Source organism: Anopheles ziemanni, chromosome 2 (genome assembly GCF_943734765.1).
Source record: "Anopheles ziemanni chromosome 2, idAnoZiCoDA_A2_x.2, whole genome shotgun sequence".
Taxonomy (NCBI): domain Eukaryota; kingdom Metazoa; phylum Arthropoda; class Insecta; order Diptera; family Culicidae; genus Anopheles; species Anopheles ziemanni.
The window spans coordinates 839,302-864,654 of record NC_080705.1 but is presented as its reverse complement, the minus strand read 5'-3'; the positions used below and the strand labels follow the sequence as shown (position 1 = coordinate 864,654).

The window sequence follows — 25,353 nt, the reverse complement described above, 5'->3', positions numbered from 1 at the left end:
CGTCGTCGTCGTCGTCCTCAAATTGTGTTTGACTCACAACTTCCTCCGAAACCATCTGGTTCGACAATGGTGCATCATCGCGTGGAGGTTCATTCTCGGCAACTGCTACTTGTATAACAAATTGTTGCAGTACTTCGGATTGCTGCGTAATATCCAACTGTTCGACCACCTCCATAGCGTTAACTACTGTCGAAGTTGCTTCCTTTTCTTCAGCCATAAGTAGTTGAGAATCATCGAAATATTCTGTAGCGACATTTTCTGCAACATGTTCTGGCTGTAAAATATTCAAGTGTTTCACCTCCTGCAAGGCAATAACGGTGGAACTACCATCAACACGAAGTGGTTGAGGAATTTCAACGATTTGAGTATCGGTACTTTTTACGATTTCTTCCGATTCCCCTTCAATCGAGGTAACTGTTGGACTGGTTTCTGTTTCTTGAACGGGAACTGATTGACTATTGCTATCAGTTTGATCTACATTTTCAAATGTTGGACTGGTTTCCATTGCCTCAACGAGAACTGATTGACTATTGTTATCAGTTTGATCTATAAATTCATCACTTTCCTTGGTTGAATCACTGGGCAAGTGTGGTTTAACTTCTTTCAAATTTAATGTTTGTTCTGAAACGGAAAATGTACCATCAACTGATTCGATGGGATCATCGTCTAGCTCATGTGTTTCTAACAACTCTGAGGATGTTATTTCTAAACATTCCGTCCTGGACATATTTGAACGCAGCATCAATTCTAGTTCTTCGCTATCCATTCCTTCTTCGGGCTGCACTTTTGAGTCTAATGCTGCGCTTGAGTCAGTGCATGCAATATCCTCCCCAATGATAGGAGTCGAAACTTCTTGCTCTGACTTTGAAATGAACGATTCCTGCAAAAGTGTTTGCTCTTCATTTGATCCTGTGGCCAACATTTCGGTCGCCGAAATTGCTTGGTCGGCGACACAAACATTATCACTGTCTGAAGGAAGTTTATCGTCGACCACCGACATCTGAGGGATTTCGAGCTCTTCAACATGCAAAGTTTGAATTTGTTTGAGCATTACGTATTTATATTCTCCGTCGTGTAACTGACTAGCATTGTAGCAAGGCACTGTTTGGTACAAGAACGCATTTTCCTTTGGACCGTCATCAAGAGATTTCGTGAAGGTGGGCACATCATCTTGAGTAACATTTTCTGCGACTGAACAATCAATTGGAACGAATTGTGTTTCCGATTGAGGAGGTTGTAGGACATCGACCGCATTGTCATTACGCTGATTCGCCTCGAATGATTCGTCTCTTATGGCTACCAAAACAGCCTCTTCCTGATCGACTTCAGAAAACGTTTCTGTACTTGAAGGCTCTGATGAAGTAGCAGTAACCTGTTCAGTTCGCGATGGTAGCGTATCTTGGACATTCCCAACAACTGTATTGGAAGTCTCCGAGACATCTACCACCAAAGGTTTGGCTTTCAGTTTAGCCAAGTTTACTTCGGCTTCCTTCAACTGCCAGTAATTTCCAAACGCGCTAGCCAAACTTTTCATAACTTGCAGCCTCATATCTACTTCGAGTGATTCGTTTCTTCTCGTTTCCAAAACAGCCTCTTCCGGATCGACTTGAGAAACTTTTTCTGCAGCTGAAGGCTCTGATGGACTAGCAGTAACCTGCTCAGTTTGCGATGGTAGTGTATCTTGGACATCCTCAACAACTATACCGGCAGTCTCCGAGACATCTACCACCAAAGGTTTTGCGTTCAATTTAGCCAAGTTTACTTCGGCTTCCTTCAACTGCCAGTAATTACCCAACGAGCTTGCCAAACTATTCATAACTTGCAACCTTGTGTCCGCTTCAATTGATTCGTCTCTTCTGGACTCCAAAAGAGTCTCTTCGGAATCGATACCACCCACAGGCGATGATGAAACGGCAACAACATCATTCGCACTGTCTTTGACGTACAAAGTGCGTGACTCTTCAGCATTTGCTCCTTCAATCGTTAGATTCGTTGGGACCGAGTCGGAAACAGCTTCAGTTTCGAGGATAACGGAATCCTCAGCACTAGCTAGCTGCTGAACATGCAACTGTTCGTAATTGTTTTCGGCGTCACGTAGTTGCCACGTGCTAAGGTAAGATTGCTGCAAGGTGCGATAGATTTCTGCTAGCTCCTGCTCACTCCTATCATTTGCCACTGTACTGTCTTCTTCCCTATCTTCAACAGATTCGCTCTTAACTTCTCCAGCAATATTCACGGAAAGTTCCTTATCACCCGTATCGATCAAATCCGTTGCATACACCACTTCTTCTTGTTCTGCAACCTCGTCAGCTAATATCTTTTCCCCGCCAGTGGAAACCGATGGGACAAACATGTGCTGAATGTAATGCTTTTCTGCATCGTGATACTGCCAATAGTTGAATGGTGAAATGTTTTCTCTCTCAAGCGGACTCATCGACACCGTTTCAACCAAAGCCGTGCCATGTGGTGCACGAGCATTCGCCTGCTCCTTTGAATCACTGCAAGCCAATGGAATTGACACTTCCGGTGCTTGATCTTCACGTTGATCTGGTACCAAAGCAATCGATTCTTGAACAACAGTCACTGGTTCCGTTTGCTCCGTAGTTGCTTGTACTCCCTCATCCACTTTCTCCACCAACTCGACCGTTGGTGCTGTGCAGGGTAGCTGCTCCGATTTGAAAGATTCCTCGCACATGGCCCGGACGGCTTGTTCTTCGTCACCTTCCGAAGCAACCGGTTCGCGCACTTCAACGAAAACTTCTCCCAAACTACGATCCGCCTCCGAGTACGACGAAATATCCAAGACGTTATGCTCTGCTATCGTTTGGTTTTGCACAAACTCCTCCAACAGTGATGAACTTTGGAGGGTAACGTCTCGCTCTTCGTCAATCGTTTGCGCCAGAGCGACCGCTTGTCTCACTTCCACGGGTTCGTCGCCCATGCTGCGATCAGCTTCAGAGTAAATCGAACTATCCAAAATGGATTGCTCCTTTTCGTCCATCACACTGATAATCCTCTGCTCCGAAACTGTCGGACTGGTGTAAAACTCATTGATCTCGTCCTGTTCGTTCGTTTCCACATACGTGATGGTAGTGGTTCTATACATCACGGAGGTAGTGGTCGTAGTGAAGACCTCATGCGACGACGATGAAGACTGCAACGTGTCTTCAACGGAGACGATTGCGACCGAACCAACATTCTCCTCGGAGTGATGCGCCTCCGTGGCCACTCCCTTTTCACAAGAATCATCAACAAACTCCCGCAGTGAAGCTTCCTTTTCCAACACATCCACCGATTGCGTTTCATAGACCAACGACGGAGAAATATCCAGCATTGATACTTCCGTCGCTATCTGACCCTGCTCCTTATGGTCCGGGGTGGGCATTTCTGTCAACCCGGAAAACTCTTCCGTTTGTGTTTCCAGCACGATCGTCTCCAGTGGCTCAACCACGTCAATCACCGGATCCTGACGGGGTAGTTCTCTCTTCTCAGCCACTATTCTCGGCAGTTGCATCCGAATGTGCGAAACGGGTTGCAGAAGCACTTCTTCATGCGTTATCATTGAGATCTTCTGCCGGTTATCGCGCCATTTGGCATTGATCAGTATTTGCTGCACAGGATCATTGTCTTCTTTGCCAACATCGATGTTTTCATGCCCTTCACCCGAAGACTGTACTGTGACCTGAGTTGTGGTCGTTGTAGTAGCTTGATCTGCCGTATTGGTTGGAGTAGCTGATTGGGTTTCCTTTCCCGATCCAGCCGTACCAAGTAGATCCGCATCCGAAGGAATGCTTTCAAGTGTGGGCTTAAATTTGCCATCCGATGTACGGATCATCTTTGTTTCCGTCGTTTTCTCCGTCGCTAGTGATCGTTTCTCCGGCGAATTTGGTACGAAATCGTAGTCCTCAAACACCAAATTGCTACGGAACTCGTTCGTACTCTTTGCCGGACTTTCGGGAAGATTTACGACAAAGGTTTGCTCCACTTGCTCGACCGTGTTTGCGCTGTTGTCTGCATCGGAAGCCGTTCCAACCGTCAGAGACTTTTGTCGGTCGAAATTAATGCCCACGATTATGGTCTCAATTTGCTCCTTTGTAATGACACTCTGCCCAGGCGATGTTTGATCACGTGGTTTGGAAGTAACTGCCTGCTGTTCTTGAGCCGCTTCTTCAGCCTCGAAAACCTTCCGCTCAGCCTCGAGGAAAGCTGCCATGCTTGCCGCATCGGATTTCTTTATTTTTTTGTATTTATCTTTGGGTTTCTTCTTCGGGCTTTTACCTGTGCTATGTATAACAGGATCAGCATTTTTCGTCGTTTTGGGTGTTACTAAACTTTGGGAACTAATAACGCTTTCCTCAATCGAAGGACCGACAGCAGCTCCACTTGTTTTTGATTCGTCTGTAACTTCCATTTCTTCTTGCTTTACAATCGGCGTTGGAACACTAATTTCAGCCAAAAATGATTCTTCTCTTGCTGCCATAAGAATTATTTCTTCTGGCGAAGGTTCAACCGGAACAACTACAGTCTTTCCTTCCGGAACAACTTCCTGGGGCGCTTCTTTTACGATCATGTTTGAATCACTCATTTCGGCCAAGAACGATTCTTCTCTCGCTGCCATAAGAATTATTTCTTCTGGCGAAGGTTCAACCGGAACAACAACCGTCGTTTCTTCCGGAACAACTTCCTGGTGATCTTTCACGATCGTATTTGATTCACTCATTTCGGCCAAAAATGATTCTTCTCTTGCTGCCATAAGGATTATTTCTTCAGGCGAAGGTTCAACCGGAGCAGCTACCGTCGTTTCTTCCGGAACAACTTCCTGGTGATCTTTCACGATCGTATTTGATTCACTCATTTCGGCCAAGAACGATTCTTCTCTCGCTGCCATCAGAATTATTTCTTCTGGCGAAGGTTCAACCGGAACAACTACCGTCGTTTCTTCCGGAACAACTTCCTGATGATCTTTCACGATCGTATTTGATTCACCCATTTCAGCCAAGAACGATTCTTCTCTCGTTGTCATCAGAATTATTTCTTCTGGCGAAGGTTCAACCGGTGCAGCTACCGTCGTTTCTTTCGGAACAACTTCCTGGTGCGCTTCTTTCACGATCGTGTTTGATTCACTCATTTCGGCCAAGAACGATTCTTCTCTTGCTGCCATAAGGATTATTTCTTCAGGCGTAGGTTCAACCGGAGCAACTGCTGTCTTTTCTTCCGGAACAACTTCATGTTGCTCTTCTTTCACGGTCGTGTTTGATTCACTCATTTCGGCCAAGAACGATTCTTCTCTCGCCGTCATCAGAACTACTTCTTCTGGCGATGGTACAACCGGAGCAGCTACCTTATGTTCTTGCGGAACAACTTCCTGGTGCTCTTCTTTCACGATCTGAGTTGATTCACTCATTTCGGCCAAAAATGATTCTTCTCTCGCCGCCATTAGAATTATTTCTTCTGGCGAAGGTTCTACCAGAGCAGCTACCGTCTTTCCTTCCGGAACAACTTCCTGGTGCTCTTGTTTCATGTTTGATTCACTCATTTCAGCCAAGAACGATTCTTCTCTCGCCGTCATCAGAATTATTTCTTCAGACGTAGGTTCAACCGGAGCAACTGCAGTCTTTTCTTCCGGAACAACTTCATGTTGCTCCTCTTTCACGATCGTGTTTGATTCACTCATTTCGTCCAAGAACGATTCTTCTCTCGCCGTCATCAGAACTACTTCTTCTGGCGAAGGGTCAACCGGAGCAGCTACCATATTTTCTTCCGGAACAACATCCTGCTGCACTTCTTGCACGATCTGGGTTGATTCAATCATTTCGGCCAAGAACGATTCTTCTCTCGCCGTCATGAGAACTATTTCTTCAGGCGAAGGATCAACCGGAGCAACTGAGGTTTCTTCTTCCGGAACAAAAAAGCTCTTTGCTTTTAAAATCGGAGTTGACCCGCCACTGCTAATTACTTCGATTTCAAGCGGTTTTTGTTCATCTTGGCGTCCTTTATCTTGTTTTTTTGTTTGTTTCTTTTTACTCTTTTTCTTCCCAGGAGGACACCACGGTTCCTGTTCCTTCGATTTGGTAGCTTCTTTTGATGGTTTCGATTCGCCAACTGGTTCTGCAGACTTTTCCAGGCTAGTTTGGTCTTTCAAACTAGCACTCAGTGACTCAACGTGAGTTGTAGCAGTTGTGTTGCTTTGCTCAGTATTGTCAGTCGGATCGTGTGCTTCCAACGTGCCTCCCAGATAAACTGACGTGGTGAAACACTCCGTTGGGGACTCGGTGATTGTGCTATTTTTGATATCCATCCGTTCCTGCACAAACTCAGTTGTGACAATCGACACCTCCGAACGATGGAAGGTTACGGTTTCGGTTCTCCGGACAGTCTCGTAGGTTTCAGATACGTTTTCCACCGTCTCGTTTACTTTCATAACTGGACCAGTTATATGAATGATGCTTTCCTCCAACACCACTTCCGGTTCTTGAGGAGCTTTATCTTCAGCGATACTCGTTGTTGCATCTGACGGTGCTGGTGGATTATTCGTAGCAATCTGTTCACCAAGCTGCATTTCTATATGCTTACTATACTCATTCAAGCTTTCCACTCCATCGCCAACATTACCCGTCAACTCAATAGCGGTCACTGTCAGTGGTTCGTTCGATGGTCGCAAATCGACGACGGATACCGTTTTCGCTTTCGGAGACAAAACTTCTACCGTGGAAACGTTGCTCGGTTGTTCCTGCTGTTCGCTCACCGTCACCGGTTCACTTGCACTAATATTCAACAGTCTATGCGTGGTGGTAGTTTTGCTCTTCTTTTTGGCACTTTTGCGAATTTGTTGACGACACTGACCTTGCTCCTTCTGCTCAAGCGTAATCTGCGTTACGTAATGTTCCTTCTGCCCGTGGGCATCCACTTCCGTCGTAACCTGCTCCGTGACCTGACCCGGCGCACGTGCTTCATTCACGTTGATCGTTATCTTCGTTTCGGCACTCGCGACCAACTCTGGCTGTTCGTTCAATTTCACCACGCTGACCGTTCTCATAGGGCTCTCCGATTTACGGACCACCGGTGTTTCGGATTTGTTCACTTTGATCGCCGTCACAAACATTGGCTGCTGCTCGAACTTCTGCTTGCCGTCTTCACCGATATGCTTCGGTTTGATTTTGCTTTTCTTCGCCTTCTTATAGATGGTGTTTTCGGATTGATCACTCTGTTCGGATGCAATAGGTTCGGATCGGGTGACGGACGCAGTGCCGGAAGCTTCCACAGGTTCTTTCGCAGTAACGGGGAGCGTGACTCGTGATACTTCAATTCTTGGTGGCTGTGTCGGATGATCATTCTTTAACGCGATCACTTTCCTTTGGGGTTTGGGAGGAAGAACAGGCTGCTGCTGCTGCTGAGGTTGACTAGATACAATATTTACTCGCGAAGCACCTTCAATGGGCGCTCGATGCTGAGTGCGATTGCGTGAATTCGAGCGGGAGCGACCGGAAGACTTTTGCGGTACACCAAGCCGAGTCGTCGTCTGCTGAGAAACTGGAGCATGCTGTTCACTCGAGAAGGTCTCGTGCCAAGACTGTTGTTGGAACTGTTGCTGTTGTTGCTGCTGTTGTTGTTGGATACGGTATTGGTTGGCGGCTGCAATGTCTTTCAAAACTTCTGCGTAGGTCTTATTTCCGAATGACCACACCGATACTGCGGGGGAGTGTGTCGTAACAGTAACTTCTGGTGCGGCCATTTGCGGTGCAGCCATTGTGGACATAACCACCACTGGTTGGCTGGATGAAGTTCCGATTATCGTAGTTACATTAGCAGAGCTTGTGCTGGAGTACGATGAGTCGGTAGCATCGACCGGATGACGGATCGGTAGTTTGGGAGATTTCTTGGACGGGCCTGGTCTACGTGAACCTCGAGGTTCCTTCGGTTCCGTAGTTTCGCTAGAGAAAGTTTCTTGCGCGATTGGTTTGCGATGATGAGAGAGATGCACAACGGTTCGAGCTGCATGAAGTTGATCCGAGGAGGGCTCATCGGAAAGCGGAGTCGGTGGTGCTGGTGATGGTGGCGATGGCACTGTCACTGGGACACTTTGCACCGGCGACGAAATGGATATCTTCGTTACATTATCCTTTCCGCCAGCATTGCTTTCGATTTGGTACCGCATTTGGCCACGCTCACGCTGCCGTTCGCGCCGGAGCCCAGCCACTATTTCCGCGTACGTCAGATCATCACCATCCCTCACACCCCACACGGAGGAATGAGGTTGAGCCATGGTGGTGGTAGTAATGTTCCTCACTGCAACCACCCTACCGAAATCTTCCGTCGAGTGGAGAACTCCGGTCGGGACTTCCGGTGCCGATGCGTGGGTGTCGGTATGGCGCTTGGGCTGCACCATGCGGGGTTGCAACGGCGATGATGACGACGATTGTTCATCCTGCTCGCAACAACTTTCGCTCCAATCAAACGGCATCAAACGGTCCTGAGTGATGGAATTTGCAATTTATTTTTCGATGACTTTTTTTTAAAGGGCGCAGATGTGTTGGCTTGAGTTGGGATGATGAGAGAGGCTTGACTTGTCGGTTGTTTGAGTGATTTCAGAGAAGAACGGCAAGAGATGGCGAAAGATAATGTGAGAGAGAGAGACAGAAAGGAGGAACAGTAGGTTTCCCACAAGTACGACACTAGTCCAGAAGGAGTCGGTGGACGGCAGGATGCAGATAAACGTTCAAAGAAGTAATAAGATCTAGATAGAGAATATCCTTTCGCCCAAATTCCATCCCAGAGGAGAAAGATAAAGAATAATCCGAAGGAAAAGTAGTTTTTGCGACTAGTTAAAAAAGCTCTTTATTTTGCTTGGCACTCATTTAAATTCAAACAGTAATTTTTGGTAAATACAAACGATAGACAATGTTGCCGATCACTAATCGACTCTCTGGAGGGTATCGTCATGTTCTCCTAATACAAAGTAAGAGAGAGTAAGACGTGGCGCACTATTTGAAGGCGCATCATATCCTCCAAGGCACGCAGTAAGACATCTCGTGCATGTCCGGTTGTGCTCGTGTGATGCATCAAATGTGGATGTGCATCGTTTCAAAGCTGCCATTTCCGGTCGAAAAAAAACCATCCTCACGTAGCTACGGATCGGGAGCTCCCCGGCGCAGAAGAAGTTTTATCTTATCGTTCAGCTGATTCGACTGAGACTGGAGGCCTCGAATCCTTTCGCGACATTCCTTTTTTTTGTTGTAATTGTTTTACACGATACGTACCGTACAAGCATTAGCCCAAGCAGAATGTTGTAAATGTGTATGTAGCGATATGATCGATTGGTGATCGATGTGCAAGCAGCGACGTATGATGAAGAAGCACAGAAACAGGTTACAAATACAGGATGTTCAAGCGAGCGATAAAAGGGCATATAGGAAGAGTTGAGGTGATTCCAGTGTCGCCGATGGATGAAAGTACATCGAATCACGGGTAGAGTGTACCAGAATGTTACATCCGGAGCAAGATTGTTAGTTGGATCGATCGAGAGGTGGTTAGTACGGAGAGAGAAAGAGAGAATGTGGATAAGGTGGTGTTTATGGTGTATGTCGTAGTTTGAAGTTCAGGAGACATGAATTTTCAGACAAGGAGAAATAAAAAAGATAAGAAAACCAATGAAAATACCCATCACAGATTACACAGTCGGTCGGGTGGGAGGACCTGCAGACTTAATTGTGGTTAATTCCCGCGATTGTGATGCGATAAAGCAACCTTCCTACAAAGCTTCAACTAGTCTTATGATATGACTACAGTCGATGGGCAGCGCCATGGATATGACCCGGTTTTTTCTAATCGTACTAAAAATTTAGCATGCAAATTATAAATCCAACGAGTAAGTTATCCGAATCATATCAACATAATACATCTGCAAGCACTCGAACGGAATGGGTAAGCATATCCATGGCGTGTTCCACGCAATGTCTGCATTGTAAAGTGCACTGTTTTGGAAGCTTCTAATGAGATCGCTTTGAAAAGGTAGACGTGAAAATATGTGTAAACGTGAACAAACCTCTCCAATGGTGCAGTGTTTAGTGACGTGTATGTTCCCTAACTTACTTATAACGAAGTTTTAAGAAGTTATTAAATCGAGGTGAATGTAAATAAAAATATTAGATATTGTGCTTATGTGTTTCTGTGTTTGTGTGTGTGTTGTATGTCGGTGTGCCTTAAAATATACCTCCAATACCATATTGATGTAAAGCATAGAAAATTATGTTTATTTGGAAATTCCTCTAGTGTTTCAAGTGTGTACGAAACTCTCGTGTTTTTAAGAGATGAACCAATTCATCTCCAACGAAGCAAAAAGCAATTTGTTCTTCGTTCAAAGATTTCCCTGCGCGCAACAAAAACGCGCTGACGGATTTCACAGTTTACTAAAAACAAACATACATTAAACTCTCCCTTGTTTCGTTTATACCATGATCGTAGCGCCTCAACCGCTATGCTGTTGAGCATCGACCGATCAACAGTGATACTGTGTGTGTGTGGTATGTTGTTGTTTGTGATATTTGTTACTAGCACCGTGCACAGCAAGAGACGATCGTACCTCCCCCCAGTGGTGGAAGGTCGGCGTACGGTGCGTGCACTTGAATTTATGGTTCGCGGTGGGAACGGGAAAGAAAAGTAAAATCTTACATCGAGTGCCTTCCGGCGCAATGTTGCCACCGAAACCATTAGCAATTTATCTGCAATCGTGTTCTTGAGGGAGGGCGTGAGTAAAGGTTTGAAATGGTGTTTTGTGCGTCCGTGTGGTGTTCAAGGTGAGGGAAAGAAAAACAAAATGACCGGCGGAAAGGATCTCTTGCGTCAAGTTATTTTGCCCGACAGAAATGCGGAATGCGGAATTGCAATCCCGCTTGTTTTTTCTTGTGGAATTAGAATCTCGAAATGTGAATTTATAAACATGAGATGGGAAGGGGCGTGAAAATAACAACAAAACTATGTGTATCAAGTCGATATGCATGAATGGTGGTGATATGGTGATGATGTAGAGACAATACGCTCGGAAAAATAACGAATACTCAAAGGTCAAAACAACATCACTTACCTGTTCGTGCTTTTCACTATCGCTCGACTGATGCAAAGGCGATAAGATGTTCCGGAGCTGCTGTTCTTCGTGCACGATCCGTTGCCGGATCGCTTGCATTTCCACCTGACAGCCCTCGATCTGCGTCAGGGCCTGGGCGAGATTCTGCGTCGTCTGGAACACGTCCATATTCAGCTTGTCCAGATCGCTTACTACGGCCCGGCCACTCTGCACGATGTTCGGGTTATCGGTGTAGATGATATCCGAGTGGAAATGGACCTGGTGTTAGGAGAGGGGTTAAGAAAGGACGCAATGTAACCTCCGTCAAACGTGTTCTAGGTTGCACCGTACGAACCTGCAGCTTCTCGAGCGACATGTTGACCTTGATCTTTTGAGCCGAGATATCCGCCAGCATCTGCTCCGAAATTCGAAGCTGATCGCGCAACGGTTTGCTCTTCAGCTCGCTCGAGTTCAAGGCCTGATAAGATTCCTTTATCCATTCCTTAACACTCTCGATCTTCCGCTCGTACTGCTGCCATTCCTCCGTCGTTTCGTGAAGGAAAAGATTCTGTACAAAATAAAAAAGAAATGTGCGAACCAAAGGTATAGTAAAATGTTACAACATATCGAACACGAAACTGTGGAAAAAAAACACTCCACAACCTGCTGGCAACGTGGTACTTGAAACAAATTGATATTAGCTCGCTTACCCTTTCAAATAACACTGTTTCGATGTCGATTTTCAACGTTTCGGCTTCGTGCAGTTTGCCCTTCAGATACGCCGTCGAGCAAACGTCGTTAATTTTGTCGAACTCGTGATTCATTTCGCTTAAATTCTGTGATACTTCAACAAGACTAGAAACTGCATTCTGTGGACGAAACGAATGGGGTAAGCATCAACAACACGATGGAAAACGAATCATGTGCAAACAAATGACGTCCGCAGGCCCTCATGCCTTCTTCCATTAACGCCATGTTCGTCACGTTTTGCGTCAACTTTACTTACAGAGTAATTCTGGCAGGCGAGTTGTGCCTCGTGCAGCGTGTTGAGTTGCAGCTTGCGCTCCAACAGGGCGCGTATTTTTATCGACCAGTCTACGACGGACTGGTAGAGCCGCATGAAGTTGGCCCAGTTGCCCAGGATCTGATCGACCGTCTGGTTCTTCTGCTCGATCAGCACGATCGTCTTCTCCAGCTCGTGCGCGATCTGGTCCATGTTGGCCTTGGTCGCCACGCGATCGTTGCTTTCCGTGCAGTGGCGAATGATTTCGTTGCCATTGAACAGGAGCTGCTCGTGTGCCATACGAATGTCGCCAAACTCGTTGATCAGCGCCACCAGCTTGCTCTTCAGCTCGCTCGGATCGATGCCGTGGTTCGAAACGGTCAACTCCGCGTTCTCGATCCACGTCTTGATGCGATCGTACACGGTGAAGTAGTCCGTGCGAATGGTCTTGGCCTTCTTGTATGCGTTCTGATAATCCTCCATCGTGCTCTGTATTCCCGTTAGCGAGCGATCGAGCAGCTCAAGTCCCTCCTTCAGATCCGCCGGAACGAACTTCTGCACCGGCAGGTACTTCTCGTTGATCTGTCGCCGAAGATCCTCCCGCTGTACGCTACAGTGCTCGGCCGCCTCCTTCACGGCTTCGAGGGCCCGTTCCGTCCGGTAGAGGCGCTCGTCGAACGGGTTTATCTGCGTCAGATCCTTTCGCACCGACTCGATGCGCTGCGCTAGCTCTCCGATTGCGCCCAGATAATGCTGCAGCTCGCTCAAAATCTCCCGCAGCTGGCGTTCCTTCGTGGACAGGTTATCCGAAAGTCTGCAAGTGCAAAAACCCAAAACCGAACCCACCAACCGAACCACCCAAAACAAAAAGAGATCCCAAAGAAAATGCGCTTTAAAATCAAATATTCAACAACACCACCCTTCGAGAAAGAATTCAGATATCTTTCGCCCCGCACCGTACGCCGTTCGAATGAAAGCGAAATGCAAAACCACCTTTTTTTCTGTGCCGAAAGAAAGATGATCGTTTCGTTCGAATTATGTCGCGCACCAAAAAAGCCAAAGCGTGGCGTCCCAGCGCCAAGTCTTTTGCTAGAGAACGTGCTCACGCGGTTCCACGACCTTGTGCGCCACACACAACAAGGATGGCGATGGCGATGAGAAAGATATCGAAATCAAGAAATTTAAATTTAACCCGATGACGTCAGAATGTCCGGCACTCTATCCGCTCGTCGCTAGCGCTCGAGCTCTCGCTTGCTCCTCCTCCCCTTATCCGGTGCTTAAGGGGGATGAAAAATGTTGCTGCTGCGATGTGTCCGCGAGCCGTAAACGATGATGCGATTCTGCCACCGCACCCGACGCAATGCTCCACCACAACCACCACCCGTCACTGGCTCGTGAAGCTACTACTGATTCCACTTCTAGAACGCGACCGCAGCTCGTCGATGGATTCATACAATCGCTAGAGTTTTAGCTGCCCTCCAAATATCACCACCCAAAGCGCTGAGGTGTGGCGATGGTTAGTTCTTACAGTTTTTGGTACTCTTTTCTTCCCTCCTATAGCTCCCCTGTTGGCCTTCCCCCTTGCCCCCCCTTTAGTGTGCTTCCCGGCGACTTCCTCAACTAGAGACTAGACACTTCGAGAGCACGGGCGAAGACGGAGGACCAGTCGCGTAATGACAATAAAATAATAAATGCGCTGCCTTCGACGAGTTTTGTTCGCCACTCTGCTCGAAAGTTATCTACCGGCTGGTTGGTTCTGTACGGCCAACCCCTATTATAGGCCACCAGTGTTTCGTCGATAAATCTAATACTTCCACAACAGGGGGAAAAATCCGTCCTCTTCCGTGCTCCGCTCCGATCCAAGGTAATCCTTTTCTTCGGTGTACGCCTCCGTGTGTGTTTGATGCTCCTGCAATCTTCCTCACTAATAAGATGCACTTTGATTTTGTAGGAAAAATACAAAACTTAATATTCCACCGAAAACCTCACAGCCGTAAGCTTCCAACTACCAAACGCGACTGACCATCGGCCGATCCGACGACAGCCGGATGAACGGATTCGAGTCTCCGGCATATCGGGTTCGCTCTTCTCGCGACCGGCTCTCGCGACTTCTCGCGGGGCGCCGTGATGATCCCGTGCCGGCATTTCGCGAAATGCAACTCGCTCGCCCACTCTGACCCCACACGATGAGTAAGCGGTTCTAGTGAGAGAGACCGAGGGAGCCAACAAGCGCCGGAACTCCACGACTTTCGTGGGGCGCGTGTTCCGAGAACCGTCGGTTATGTTCGCATTGCAAAGTGGCGATGCTCTCATCGAGCATGTTTGTTTGTTTTTTTTTTTTTGTTTGCTTATCCATCGACTCTCGAACACCTGCACTACTCTCCAACTCACTACTACAACTACTACTAGGGGGGGTAGGCCGAATGCTGTGTCATACGGCCATATGACACTTATGTTATTGTTGTCGTTGCTGGCGCTCTCTGGCTGGCGGAGCCGGCAATATGACATCACACTTTACAATGCAATGGCTTCCGGCTTTCCACCATCCCCATTCAACCCTCTGCCGTCACTTCCACCCACTCGGTCCTATCGGTCGACATTGACCTGTCTCGTGTCGGTGCGTCGCTCCTGCGACGACGAGACGACGTGATTCGCATCTCATCTTACTTTGCCGGCTTTGGGCGAACGGATCTGGTGGTGGTGCTGGACATTCCGACGACATTTCAGGGTGCTTGGTAGGAAAAGGAAGAGGATACCCTCTTCACCCTTCGATGCGCCTTCACTTACCGTGTATTAATGTCGTTCAGGTGCGTCAGTTTCTCCTCCAGCGATTGGGGCAACAGCTTCTGTTCGCGTAAAGCCTTGATTAACGTCTTCGCGAGCGCGTTCGCTTTCGTGTTGAGCTGCCCGAGAGCGGACTTGTCTTCCAGCAAGTTCTGCAAACGAGTGAAAAATTGGGAACGGATTTCTTTATCGTGGACCTATCGCCATAGTCGTTACACAACGCCCTCGTACGAAAATTTCCTTACTTCAAATCGAAAAAAGATCAATGAATCGATTGGGAAAGAATTTGTTGCGTGATTTCACCTGTTCCTTCTTTTTATTTAATCAAATCCTATGAGGTCTTAATTTCCTCATTTTGTCTGTAAAATTACCAAAACATTAGAAACATATTTTGCATATGTATTATTGACTATTACAAGAATGAAATTGTCAATTTATACATTCAATTCAAACAACACAGTTCCTTTCGAGCAAAGGGAAAAATCGCTATCCTATATTATCATCATTCAAAATAGTGCGCATCATTTTTGAAAGTCATATTTCGCAATTGTAAACATAGAATTGCCAATCCATTGGAAAACTCGTCCATGGGAAAAGGAGAAATGCATCAAAGAAGATCGATCGTCAATGCCAACACCACAACTTTGTGGTACTCGTCGTATTTCCATTGCATTTGCTCAGCGGAAGTTTATCTAAATAAACTATACCTCGGCAAAAAAAAAAACCTTAAATCAATAAACATTTCCTAACCCGCAAAGCGAAAACGTTAACACCGCTCGTCAAAAAGACTGCTATCGATCTTCTAAAAATATACTAGGCTTGAATGAAGCTGTATACTGCGAGTTGGCCACACTAGGACACACAATTGTAGTTGTGCACATGTTTGTACCGCCTGCAATGTAATCCTTGGTTGTAATTAATTGTAAGCTTACACAGTCTAGTTCCTGGTTCACCTTCAATATTTTACTATATTGCCAGTGATGTTAAATAAAGTTGCAAGGATCCTCCGTAGTAGCTGTCCTCTACGAAAGCTCACAAAAAATATCTACAAAGTAAACCCCAGGTTCTGAATGGTGTTCGGAAAACAACCACCTGACCTTCGTCAGATATACAAACAACTTTAACTCTATCGCAGTCAAGAACGGTTGCCACCACCGTCACAAACAATTCATTGAAGAAGCAGTCGCATCAACAACACAAGTCTTTCGTAGCCGATCGAGGCATAAAAAATACGACAACGAAAAGAGAACGATGTCCGATACTAGCGATGAGATCATGCTCACTGCAATCGTCTACTAGTACCTGCGCCCAAAGGCAAACAGCACGCAGCTCGCGACGACAAAATGACGTCACTTGAAACGGTGTTGCCTCGCATCATTCAACGCAACACTCTACCCTACCCTCACACGCACGCACCCCATGGAGACGCCAGGTATCTCACGATGCGCAACGTGGTGAGACGATCGACAGTTCGGCGGAATCGGTTCGTCTGTCGGCAGTAGGTTACTACAAGGCCGAAATCGCAATCCGCTGCGTTTCATGCTGATTTGCTTGCGGTTTTTGCGGAAGACGATCCTATTTTTGGCAGACGAAATTTCGTGCGATCCCCCCAACACAAGACGTTGTTTATGATCGCCCCCGAATTTAATCGTGCATAATATAGCCTAGACCGTGCTATTTCATTAAAAACCATCGGTCTCGAAGAGGGAATATTTTCCTACAAGTAACCTGTAGCTTCACTTACCTCTACAATGTGCTTTTTCGCCTCGGTTTGATCGCGCGAATGCACCACCAAATCCAAGCCGCGGTCCTTCTCCAGCAGCAGGTTCGACTTCACCTCCAGCTCCTGCAGGATGCTCTCTAGCTGATCCCACTGCTGCTGCAGCTGAACAAGGTTTTCGCGCAAGTTGTCCAGCAAAGTGGAGTTGCCGGTCCACTGACGGTTGACGTCGGCGTTTTCCTTCTGCACCCGGTCTCGATTGTACTGATCCGCACGTTCCACTATCTTTTGCGATAGTTCGTTCAGAACTTCGAGCTCGTTTTGCTGTACCTTTGAAGAGAAATGAAAAAAATAAAACACAGTTGTTACTTTCAAAATAACGTTAACCGGCACAATTAAGCCACACGACTAGCACGTGTTTTGAAGCGTTCAATGAACAAAACAATTCTGTCTACCTTGGTTATCACACAGAAATCACAGCGAATTCGATGTTGTCTACCTAAAATCAGTTCGTATAATGTCTTATTTTAACCAGGATCACCTCCCACAGACCGGACAGACCCGATCGCCAACAACATGATCTCTTCCTTCTCGGAGAGCATAAGACAGAAATCAAGAGAGCATGCTACAACCGAAAGGCAAACATTTCGCGCGAGAGTTACATCAACAGAGAAATTCATATCATGCTGGGTTTTAAACGAACCCACATCATTGCCAAATTTTGAGTTCGTCCGCAAAACACAAATTGTAAGAAATCAATCAAGTTTTCAAAAATCACGTTCTTCTCTTCGGTGTAAATTTTTCCTCCCCTTTTGAAAATTTTAACATTTTTAAATAAATCCAAAAGTCCATGATTGCAGAGCCGAAGTATTTTTTTCAGAATTTTACCATATGTCACGATCTATGAATGGAACTGCTCTCATCGTAGGACGAGATTTCTAATGCTCTCAGGTTCACTAGCGTTTGTTTAATCTTTACAAATTCTCCTTGTTTCTCGACTTGCATTTAAAATATCCGCTTATCTCTTCTTTCTCGGTTCAGGTTCCATCTTTTATCACTCTCTCTCCCTCTCTATATTCAGTAAGCCTTCGGTTGAAAAATGCGCATACACTGTTCAACGATCTTCGTCATTCTCATTCGCGATCTGCGCAAATATGCCATCATCGCGTATAAATAACGCGGTTCGGGTTCTCACGTACGGTCATTTCACATCCACCCCTGGCAGCAGCCATATTGGTCATCGCGGCCATCCAACAGACATCCCTTGCCCGTGCGCTACGTCACACACTCTCCTCCGATCGCCGACATCATGTGGCCAATATTTACCCAACCAACTTCTCGTCTTCTGCGCAGTCGAACGACAAAACGACATTTCGAAGCTGGCAACGGGCAAGCAACGCATACAAACGCGTCGTTCATTTCTTTTTATTTTTAGGATCTAACCTAACTCTTTCGGGCTTTTACAACTTCTTTGCAGGTCACTTGAACCATCGGAGCCAGCATGATGTCATGGTAAGGCGAGCGTACTCGTCAATGCGTCGTTGGATGTAGGTGCATGCACATTTGAGAGTGGTTGTGCCACGTAAGTAGCAAAAAAGACTTATCAGTCACAGTATGCATCAAGGTGTTGAGGCGGTATTGCAACAGACACGATATGTTACCTTCAAGTGTTACATTTTTATTGCACCTCCTTCCATTACATTTTACTGCGATTTTACACTCTCCTGACCTCAATACTTTTGCAAAGATTCTTTTGAACAAAATTATCGTTAAAAGTCGTACAGAAGCCACGGAATGAAACTAGAATCAACAACGTGTCAGAGATATCATCACGTTGGAAAACAGCCAAAAAGTATACCTAACCAACCGAAAGCATTCCGAACTGCTAAGGCAGCGAACGATGCGCTCAAACTAGATGCCACGTGATGGCGCCCCGAATTTTCAAATTTAGTCCGATCGTGCCACCTTAACCACGGCACCGTGGATAAAAATAAATAAATAGCAGGTTCACAAAAAACGGCGCTATTTGTTCGTCTGCTTTCGCGCTAATCGTCTGAGACAGACGCAGTTTAAATACAGACAGTCCCTAGTGTGTTTCAAAGTTTCGGTTGATTAAAACAACCAACTCGGTGACACACCTTCAGTCGGTTGTTTTGGTTCGAAGGTCACATAGCGAAGGGAACCAATTAGACGGTTCACAGGAAGCGAAACATAACAAGAAGGGAGGGCTAGCATATGGTTGAAACCACATGTTCTTGAACGCCACGGGAACCACACGCGAAATAAAAGAGAAAGTTTATACTTCATTTGTAGGTGAACGTTCGCATTTGAATGTCAACAAGGGGTTAAGGAATGATTTAAGGTGACGCGGAGAGCCTTTTCAAAGAAGGACTGCGCACACTTCGGAATGTGTGGTGCACTTTAACCGATAAAGAAACGTTTGCCTATTTGCCTAGATTGCATCACTCTTGCATCAAAACAAACGTAAACAACTCAGATAGATACGCGCAAATCACACAGTATCAGTGTGAGGCTTCTATTCATTCAGCTTTATCTAGAAAGATAAGAGTTTCACACAGTTTAAAAATACAACTGATATAAAACGCTTATCACATCGAGACTGCTTTTTATCTAAGGTCGTGATTAAAGCGGATTCCAGAGGTTTGCTTTTGTTTTGGGCAAATTCTATAAATTCCGCTAAAAAAATGCACACAAAACAGAATACCCTTCCTTCAAACATTCATTCAAGAATTCAAAACTGAAGAACTGTCAACATCAACAACCACAGATTTTTGCTTAGTCAACAAGTTATTTGTGCGACGAAAACGATAACCTGTTTTGGAAAAATATTTGAATAAAGCATTTTATGTCTATCGTTATATTCAAATACCACCCTGTTCAACTTTTTGTTTTATAGGATATGCAAATTTGAACGTCCTTCCCGTGAAGCAGACGTCCTCCAAACAAAAGTGACTGCAAGCAAAAAAAACACGTTGAAAGATTAACGAAAACACTTCAACCGATAAATTTTATGTTTTTTTACTAGCGTACAAAAGGTTGCTTGGTTTAACTAAAGCAATCGTCTTCATCAATAATCTATCCATCATAGTTAACATTGCTCGTCATTCGTTACGACCAAGTCTTCAGTGGAAATCCAGCTTAGCATCGAATAGTCATCATGTTGCTACCATATATTTTGAATATTTTGAAAAACTCTGGGGATTTACGTAGGTATTCTTTTAGTAACATTTGAAAAACAGTGGTCTAATAAATTATCTCTATCAGAAACACTACCCACTATCTGCTGGAAGCTCAAACAATTCGAATGCGGCGCCCAGATATCAGAAGACGAATTACCCAATATGGCAAAACAATGTCTGGACCAAGGAATTAAAATGGGTCTCATCCGTGAGAATAAAACGAGCAAGATCTATGGCCTATCTCACCGATGGTTTACCCCGGAAACCACCGCCTTTCAAAGAAATCTTCACGAGGTCGTACAGAATATGCCTCAGGCGCTTAGTAGTGATGCCATTAGCAAGGAGCACCCGGAAAAGAGAAGTGAAAAAGAAGTTCCCGAGGAAATCCAGAAGACCTCCCAAGCGTTTGTTAACGAAAGAAACGAAGAACAACTGGAAACCACTGATTCGGACGATAATTATTCCGAAAACATCCAAAGTTCTCCACAGGATGATTGTGGGCCCGGTATGATGCGGCGCCGGAGTCCTGCGCAAATCCGTGCCATCGCTATTTACCGTAGAATGCGTGCCGAGCGAGAACAAGCGGCAAAGGAGCAAGCTAGCCGATCGCGTCGCAGAACCGATGGAAAGCGTAGGAGCGTATCGCAGTCGAGAAGACGCGCACGATCTACCTCCGGCACTCGACGGGGCAGAAAAGCAACACGTCGATCGAAGCACCGTTCAACACCACGATCGAGATCGAAAAGTCAATCGAGGCGTTCATCCTATACTCCTGTGGCATCGCGCACTCCGCAAAGACGTTCGTAAATGGTACACCGTGTGAACAGATATAAGGGCTTAAATTTAAATGTACGATTTGACTTCAATAGGTCACCTACAGGAATAAATGCGCTATGAAAGAACTTTTAAAAATGGTATAAAAAACCAATCAGATTCAAACTCACCTGTAGCATATTATACAGGATGTTGATGTGATCAATACGAGCCGGAAGCGTCGGGATAGTCAGCATAGTATCATCTAGCTTACTCTTCACCAGCACGTTGTTCACTGCACCGAGATGTTTTTTGTACAATTTCACCAAGTCACTGTTCGACAGCAGTTCCGTCTGCTGGATAGCGGCCCGGTGCGACACTTCACTCAACCGATTCTTCAGCACTTGCAGCTCACCCAGGCACTGATTCTGGTCCGGCTCACTCAATGAATTCCACAGCCGATCCGCTTGCTCCTGGATGGCGCTGAACAGCAGCTGGCGCATTTCCGCTTCCTCTTGGAGGAAATCTTCCAGCTCTTTCAGAGCCACGGTAATTTTCTCCTGATCGAAGCTGAATGTTTTCGCCTTCTGGAAGCGTTCTTCGGCTGTGGTAAGCCATTTCTGTACGCGCTCGATGCTATGGCGGAACTCCAACCTATAGATCCGGTTCTGCGCAAGATAGGCTTCTCTTGCCGTCAGCTCCGGTGGTACTGTTTCTTGGAGACTTCTTGCTCGATCGACCATATCCTGCAGATCGTCCGGCAGCTTGCTATCGCTGTGCTTTAGCTTTCCGAGTAGATCCTCGATCATCCGCAAATTGATGTTTGCTTTGCCAGCCAACGCAACGTGAGCGCTCTGCTGTTGATCTGCCACTTTTACAGCCAATCCGAATAATGGCCGCGATTTGATCTGCTCCTCGTTGTCCTTAAACCAGTCGACCAACGCAAATAGATCATTCGAAAGGTTTTTGTGGTACGCTCGTTGCTTCTGGTACTTATCCTGCTCCAGCTCGATTGAACGCTTAATGGACTGTAGCTGCTGCTGCAGCGAGTGAATCTGATCGAGGATGTTGTGTCGATCTAGATCCGTACCTTCGCTAGCAATCTGATGGCCCTTATCGGTGGCCGCCAGCAGCAATCCTTCGCACTCTTCGATGCTCTGCAAGATTGCACCGTAGCGCAGCAGACGCTCGTCAACCGTGGGGCAGAAGTTGTCCACCGTGTTGAAATCGGAGTTGATCTTCGCGATCAGTTTCACAATGTCGTTGATGGCCCCGATAAACTGTTCCTTCAACTGCAGCATTGCTTTCAGGCGTCGAAGCTGCTCCTCAATGCTCATGATCATTTCCTCCAACTTTGTCGTGTTTTCACGCAGCTGCGGCAAATTCGTCAACATAATCGTACTCATCTCAAGCCGCTTGTCCTTCAAACTGCCAAGAATCTGCTCATACGCCAGCAGGAAGTCTTGTATGTTTTCAATCTTGCTCGTCACCGGGCGATTCATTTCCCTCAGCTGACCTTGGACCCGCGCGATGAACGCTGCGCAGCCTTCGATCTTCGCGATCGCGTCCTCGTACTCTCCAATGTGATCCTCCAGCTTCTTACACTTCACTTTCAGCACACTGTTAACGACGTTCCACTTTTCGCGCATCACTTTCACCTGATTGTTTATGTTGGTCTTGTCCAGCTCGTTCAGTGTAAGCACGATCGCACTCTTGTAATCTTCGGCCTCTTTCACAACACTCTTCATCGCTTCGCACTCACCGCACAGTTTGTCGATCTTCTGCTTTTGATCCTTCAGTATCTCGTAGCTCGTGGTACGAATGTCCGCCGACACGATCGATTCTGCCTCGTTCAGCCAGTTCCACACACGATCCTTGCGCTCCTCAAACTCACGCCGCTTGCCGTGCTCGCTCTCCATGAACTCAATCTTCCGGGAGCAGCTCTCCACCAGCTCCCTTAATTTGGCCTCAATGTCGCCAAATTCCTGAGCCAGCTTTGCCTTACCTTCGTCGTTGCAGTCCTTCATAATTTCGCGTACCTGCTTCGATACGTCCCTGAAGGCATTTTCCTCAAACTCCCGGATCGTTTGAGCATGGCGCCGGCACAGCTTAATCTCCGAGTTCACGTTGTTCGAGAGCAGCGGTATCTGGTCGGAGATTTTGTTCACATCGTTCTGCTTAGTCTTGATCCACGCGCGCGTCACATCGAGGTTGTTATGCATGTTCTTACGGCACAGTATGTCCTCCACGATCTTGTCCAGTTCGCCCCGCACACGATCTCCGAGCTGAGCAATGCTCTTCATCAGCTGCTCCATTTCGCCCTCAAGCTGCTGTTTCTCGTTGGCCTCCAGATCCGACTGAATGCTCGAGAATCGTTTACCAAGTGTGTCCAGGTACGATTGCTTGCCTTCGATTTCCTTCAACAGCGACTTGAACATTTGCTGTTGATTTTCTGCCGACTTCGTGTCGGACCCGAGCTGGTAAGGAACATCTAGCGAGCCGTTCTTTTCCACCACCCACTGCGACAACTCGCCAATGTCACCCTTGAGCTTTTCAAACATTTTGCTCGTTGAATCGATCACGTCCAAACGACGGCTCAATCGCTTCGCAATGTCGCTGTACCGGCGATCGATCGACTTGAGCTGCTCGGTTACCTGCTGTGCGTCCAAATTGCTCACCAGCTCAACGATGTGACCACCGTTGCGCTTGAAGTTCGGAATCATTTCCGAGTCGTCCTCCAGGATGCGCTTGATGTTGGAGATTTTTTCCAGCTTCTGCCGACAGCTTACTCCACACCCTTTCTCGACATTATCGATCTGGTTGGTTATCGCGTCCAGCCAGCACTGCACATCCTCGTAGTTTTTGCGATACTTTTCGATTGCCAACTGATCGTCCTTTTTCCGTTCGATAACCTTCTTCAGACTGGCTTGCAACGTCTCGAGCTCATCACGCAGTCGGTTGTCCTGATCCGTCTCACCCTGCACATCGTCGCGCTTCATCGTGATCGTACGCGAAAGCTCATTCATTGAACGCAGCTCCTGCTCCGCTGCCTCCGGTCGGAACTTGGAGGGTTTCGAGCCCCACTCGACAACCATAGCCTTCTGCTTCTGGATCCAGTTTTCCAGCTCGACCTTTTGCTTGTGCTGTCGCTCGCAGTCGTTAATCGAAGCGATCAGATCGGCAATCCACTGCTGCACGTCGTCAATCAGATCCTCCAACCGAGCACGCACCATGAGCTCTTTCTCGGGGATCATTTGTGACACGTTGTCCATCGGTGAGCTCGGTCGGCTAATGCTTGCGGTTGCAGCCTCACAAGCCTGTACCGCAAACATAAGGCGACTCTTTTCCACCTGCAGCTTGTTGTGAATGCTCTGTGCTTTCTCCAGCTGTGACTGACCAACCGCATAATCGACTATCTCAAGCTGCCGCTCCTCGGCTACCAGCGGTTCCATTTCGTTCAGCTGCCTGGAAATATCATCCAGTGTATTCTCGTACTCCTGGAACTTGTTCAGTGAATCGTGCAGCCGATTCTTGATCTGCACCGATGTGTTCAGTAGCGAATTATAGCTGTCGCGGATGTTATTCATCTGCGTTTCAATGCGGCTCTTGATAGCCGGTGCCTTCAGAATGTACCGTTCGATTTGGCTCTGTCCCTTCGCATTGAAATCGTCGATGTTCATCTGGTACCGTTGAATTTCATCCAGAAGCTTCTCGTGCTGAGCGATCTGCTCGAGCGTTTGCTCCCGGTTGTAGATGTACAGCGAATTGTGGGCCATCAGTTGGAACGAGATCTGCAGCAGCCACTTTTCGATCTCCTGCAGATTCTGATAGTACGCAATCTGATCGTCCAGCTCCGTCTCCAGGTTGCGTATGTGGTAGGAACATTTTTCACTCAACTTTCCACACCGCGAACGCAAACTGGCCACCCGTTCCATTTCCATCGAGCACTTGTTGACATCGAATAAGTTTGACGCTTCCTGCTGCAAATTGTCCAGATCCGATTGCTTGAACGTGATCTCTGTTTGGATGTGTTTCAGGCGCTCGAGTAAAGTTTTCACCTCCGTCATTTCTCCATGCGTCTCCGGAATCGTTTCAAATACGCGCTCGGTTGCGACAAGCCATTCACTAATGCGTCGCTTCAGCTCTTCGTACGACTCCAGGCGACTCGCCTGAGCGTTGAGATTGTTCAACGAGGAGCTAATGCCGATAACGACCGTATCCAGTGACTCTCGAATATCCGAAATATCCTGGAACATAGTAGTTTGCTTGTCTTCGGGGTAAAGATACGACGACTTGGTAAACGCATCCTGGAGCATCTCGAACAGTTTCTGCCCTTGCGGGATCGAGTTGGATAGACCTTGCAGCTGCACCACTTTCTGTTTGATCACTTGGACATCGTCCGCTGTTACGTCGGTGCAGTTCTTAATTGTGCCGTTGGCATCGTTCAACCACTTGTTTATTTCTTCCTTGTAGTAGAGGAACTCGGTGTGGCTTACGAGATTCTTCTCTAGTTTCGTGATGAATCCTGTTGATGAATTAAAACGCAAGAAACCACACATAATTACTTTTCGAATGCCAAACGAAAAACAAACAACCCCTTTCGCCAAATCCAAAAGTCAAGTGTTTTCGTTAAGTAAATGTTACCTTGAACTTTGCCTAGCAACGTCGAGTAGCTTTTCTGCAAATCGACCGTACGGTCACGAACCGTGGAGCATGCACTCTTCTCCATCAGTGCCTCGCAAACATCGTTCAACTCTTCCACGGTACTCTTTTTGGTCAGAATCAAATCCTGAATGTGCTGCATTGTGATTCACGCACACAAACGTTTCACATT

At 46.7% G+C, this 25,353-nt stretch overlaps 1 protein-coding gene across 1 annotated transcript in view; it reads right to left on the bottom strand.

Moving 5' to 3' along the window:
* Nucleotides 1-25,353, bottom strand: part of LOC131282943 (muscle-specific protein 300 kDa-like) — a 71,978-nt gene that overhangs the window by 20,641 nt on the left and 25,984 nt on the right. Inside the window, exons 7-16 of the mRNA XM_058312495.1 lie at nt 25,164-25,317; nt 20,711-25,044; nt 16,591-16,896; nt 14,850-14,998; nt 12,066-12,876; nt 11,770-11,928; nt 11,415-11,627; nt 11,081-11,338; nt 5,671-8,470; nt 37-5,607 (exon numbers count right to left, since the gene is read on the bottom strand). Coding sequence (XP_058168478.1) covers nt 37-5,607; nt 5,671-8,470; nt 11,081-11,338; nt 11,415-11,627; nt 11,770-11,928; nt 12,066-12,876; nt 14,850-14,998; nt 16,591-16,896; nt 20,711-25,044; nt 25,164-25,317 — 14,755 coding nt within the window. The remainder of the gene's footprint in view (nt 1-36; nt 5,608-5,670; nt 8,471-11,080; nt 11,339-11,414; nt 11,628-11,769; nt 11,929-12,065; nt 12,877-14,849; nt 14,999-16,590; nt 16,897-20,710; nt 25,045-25,163; nt 25,318-25,353) is intronic.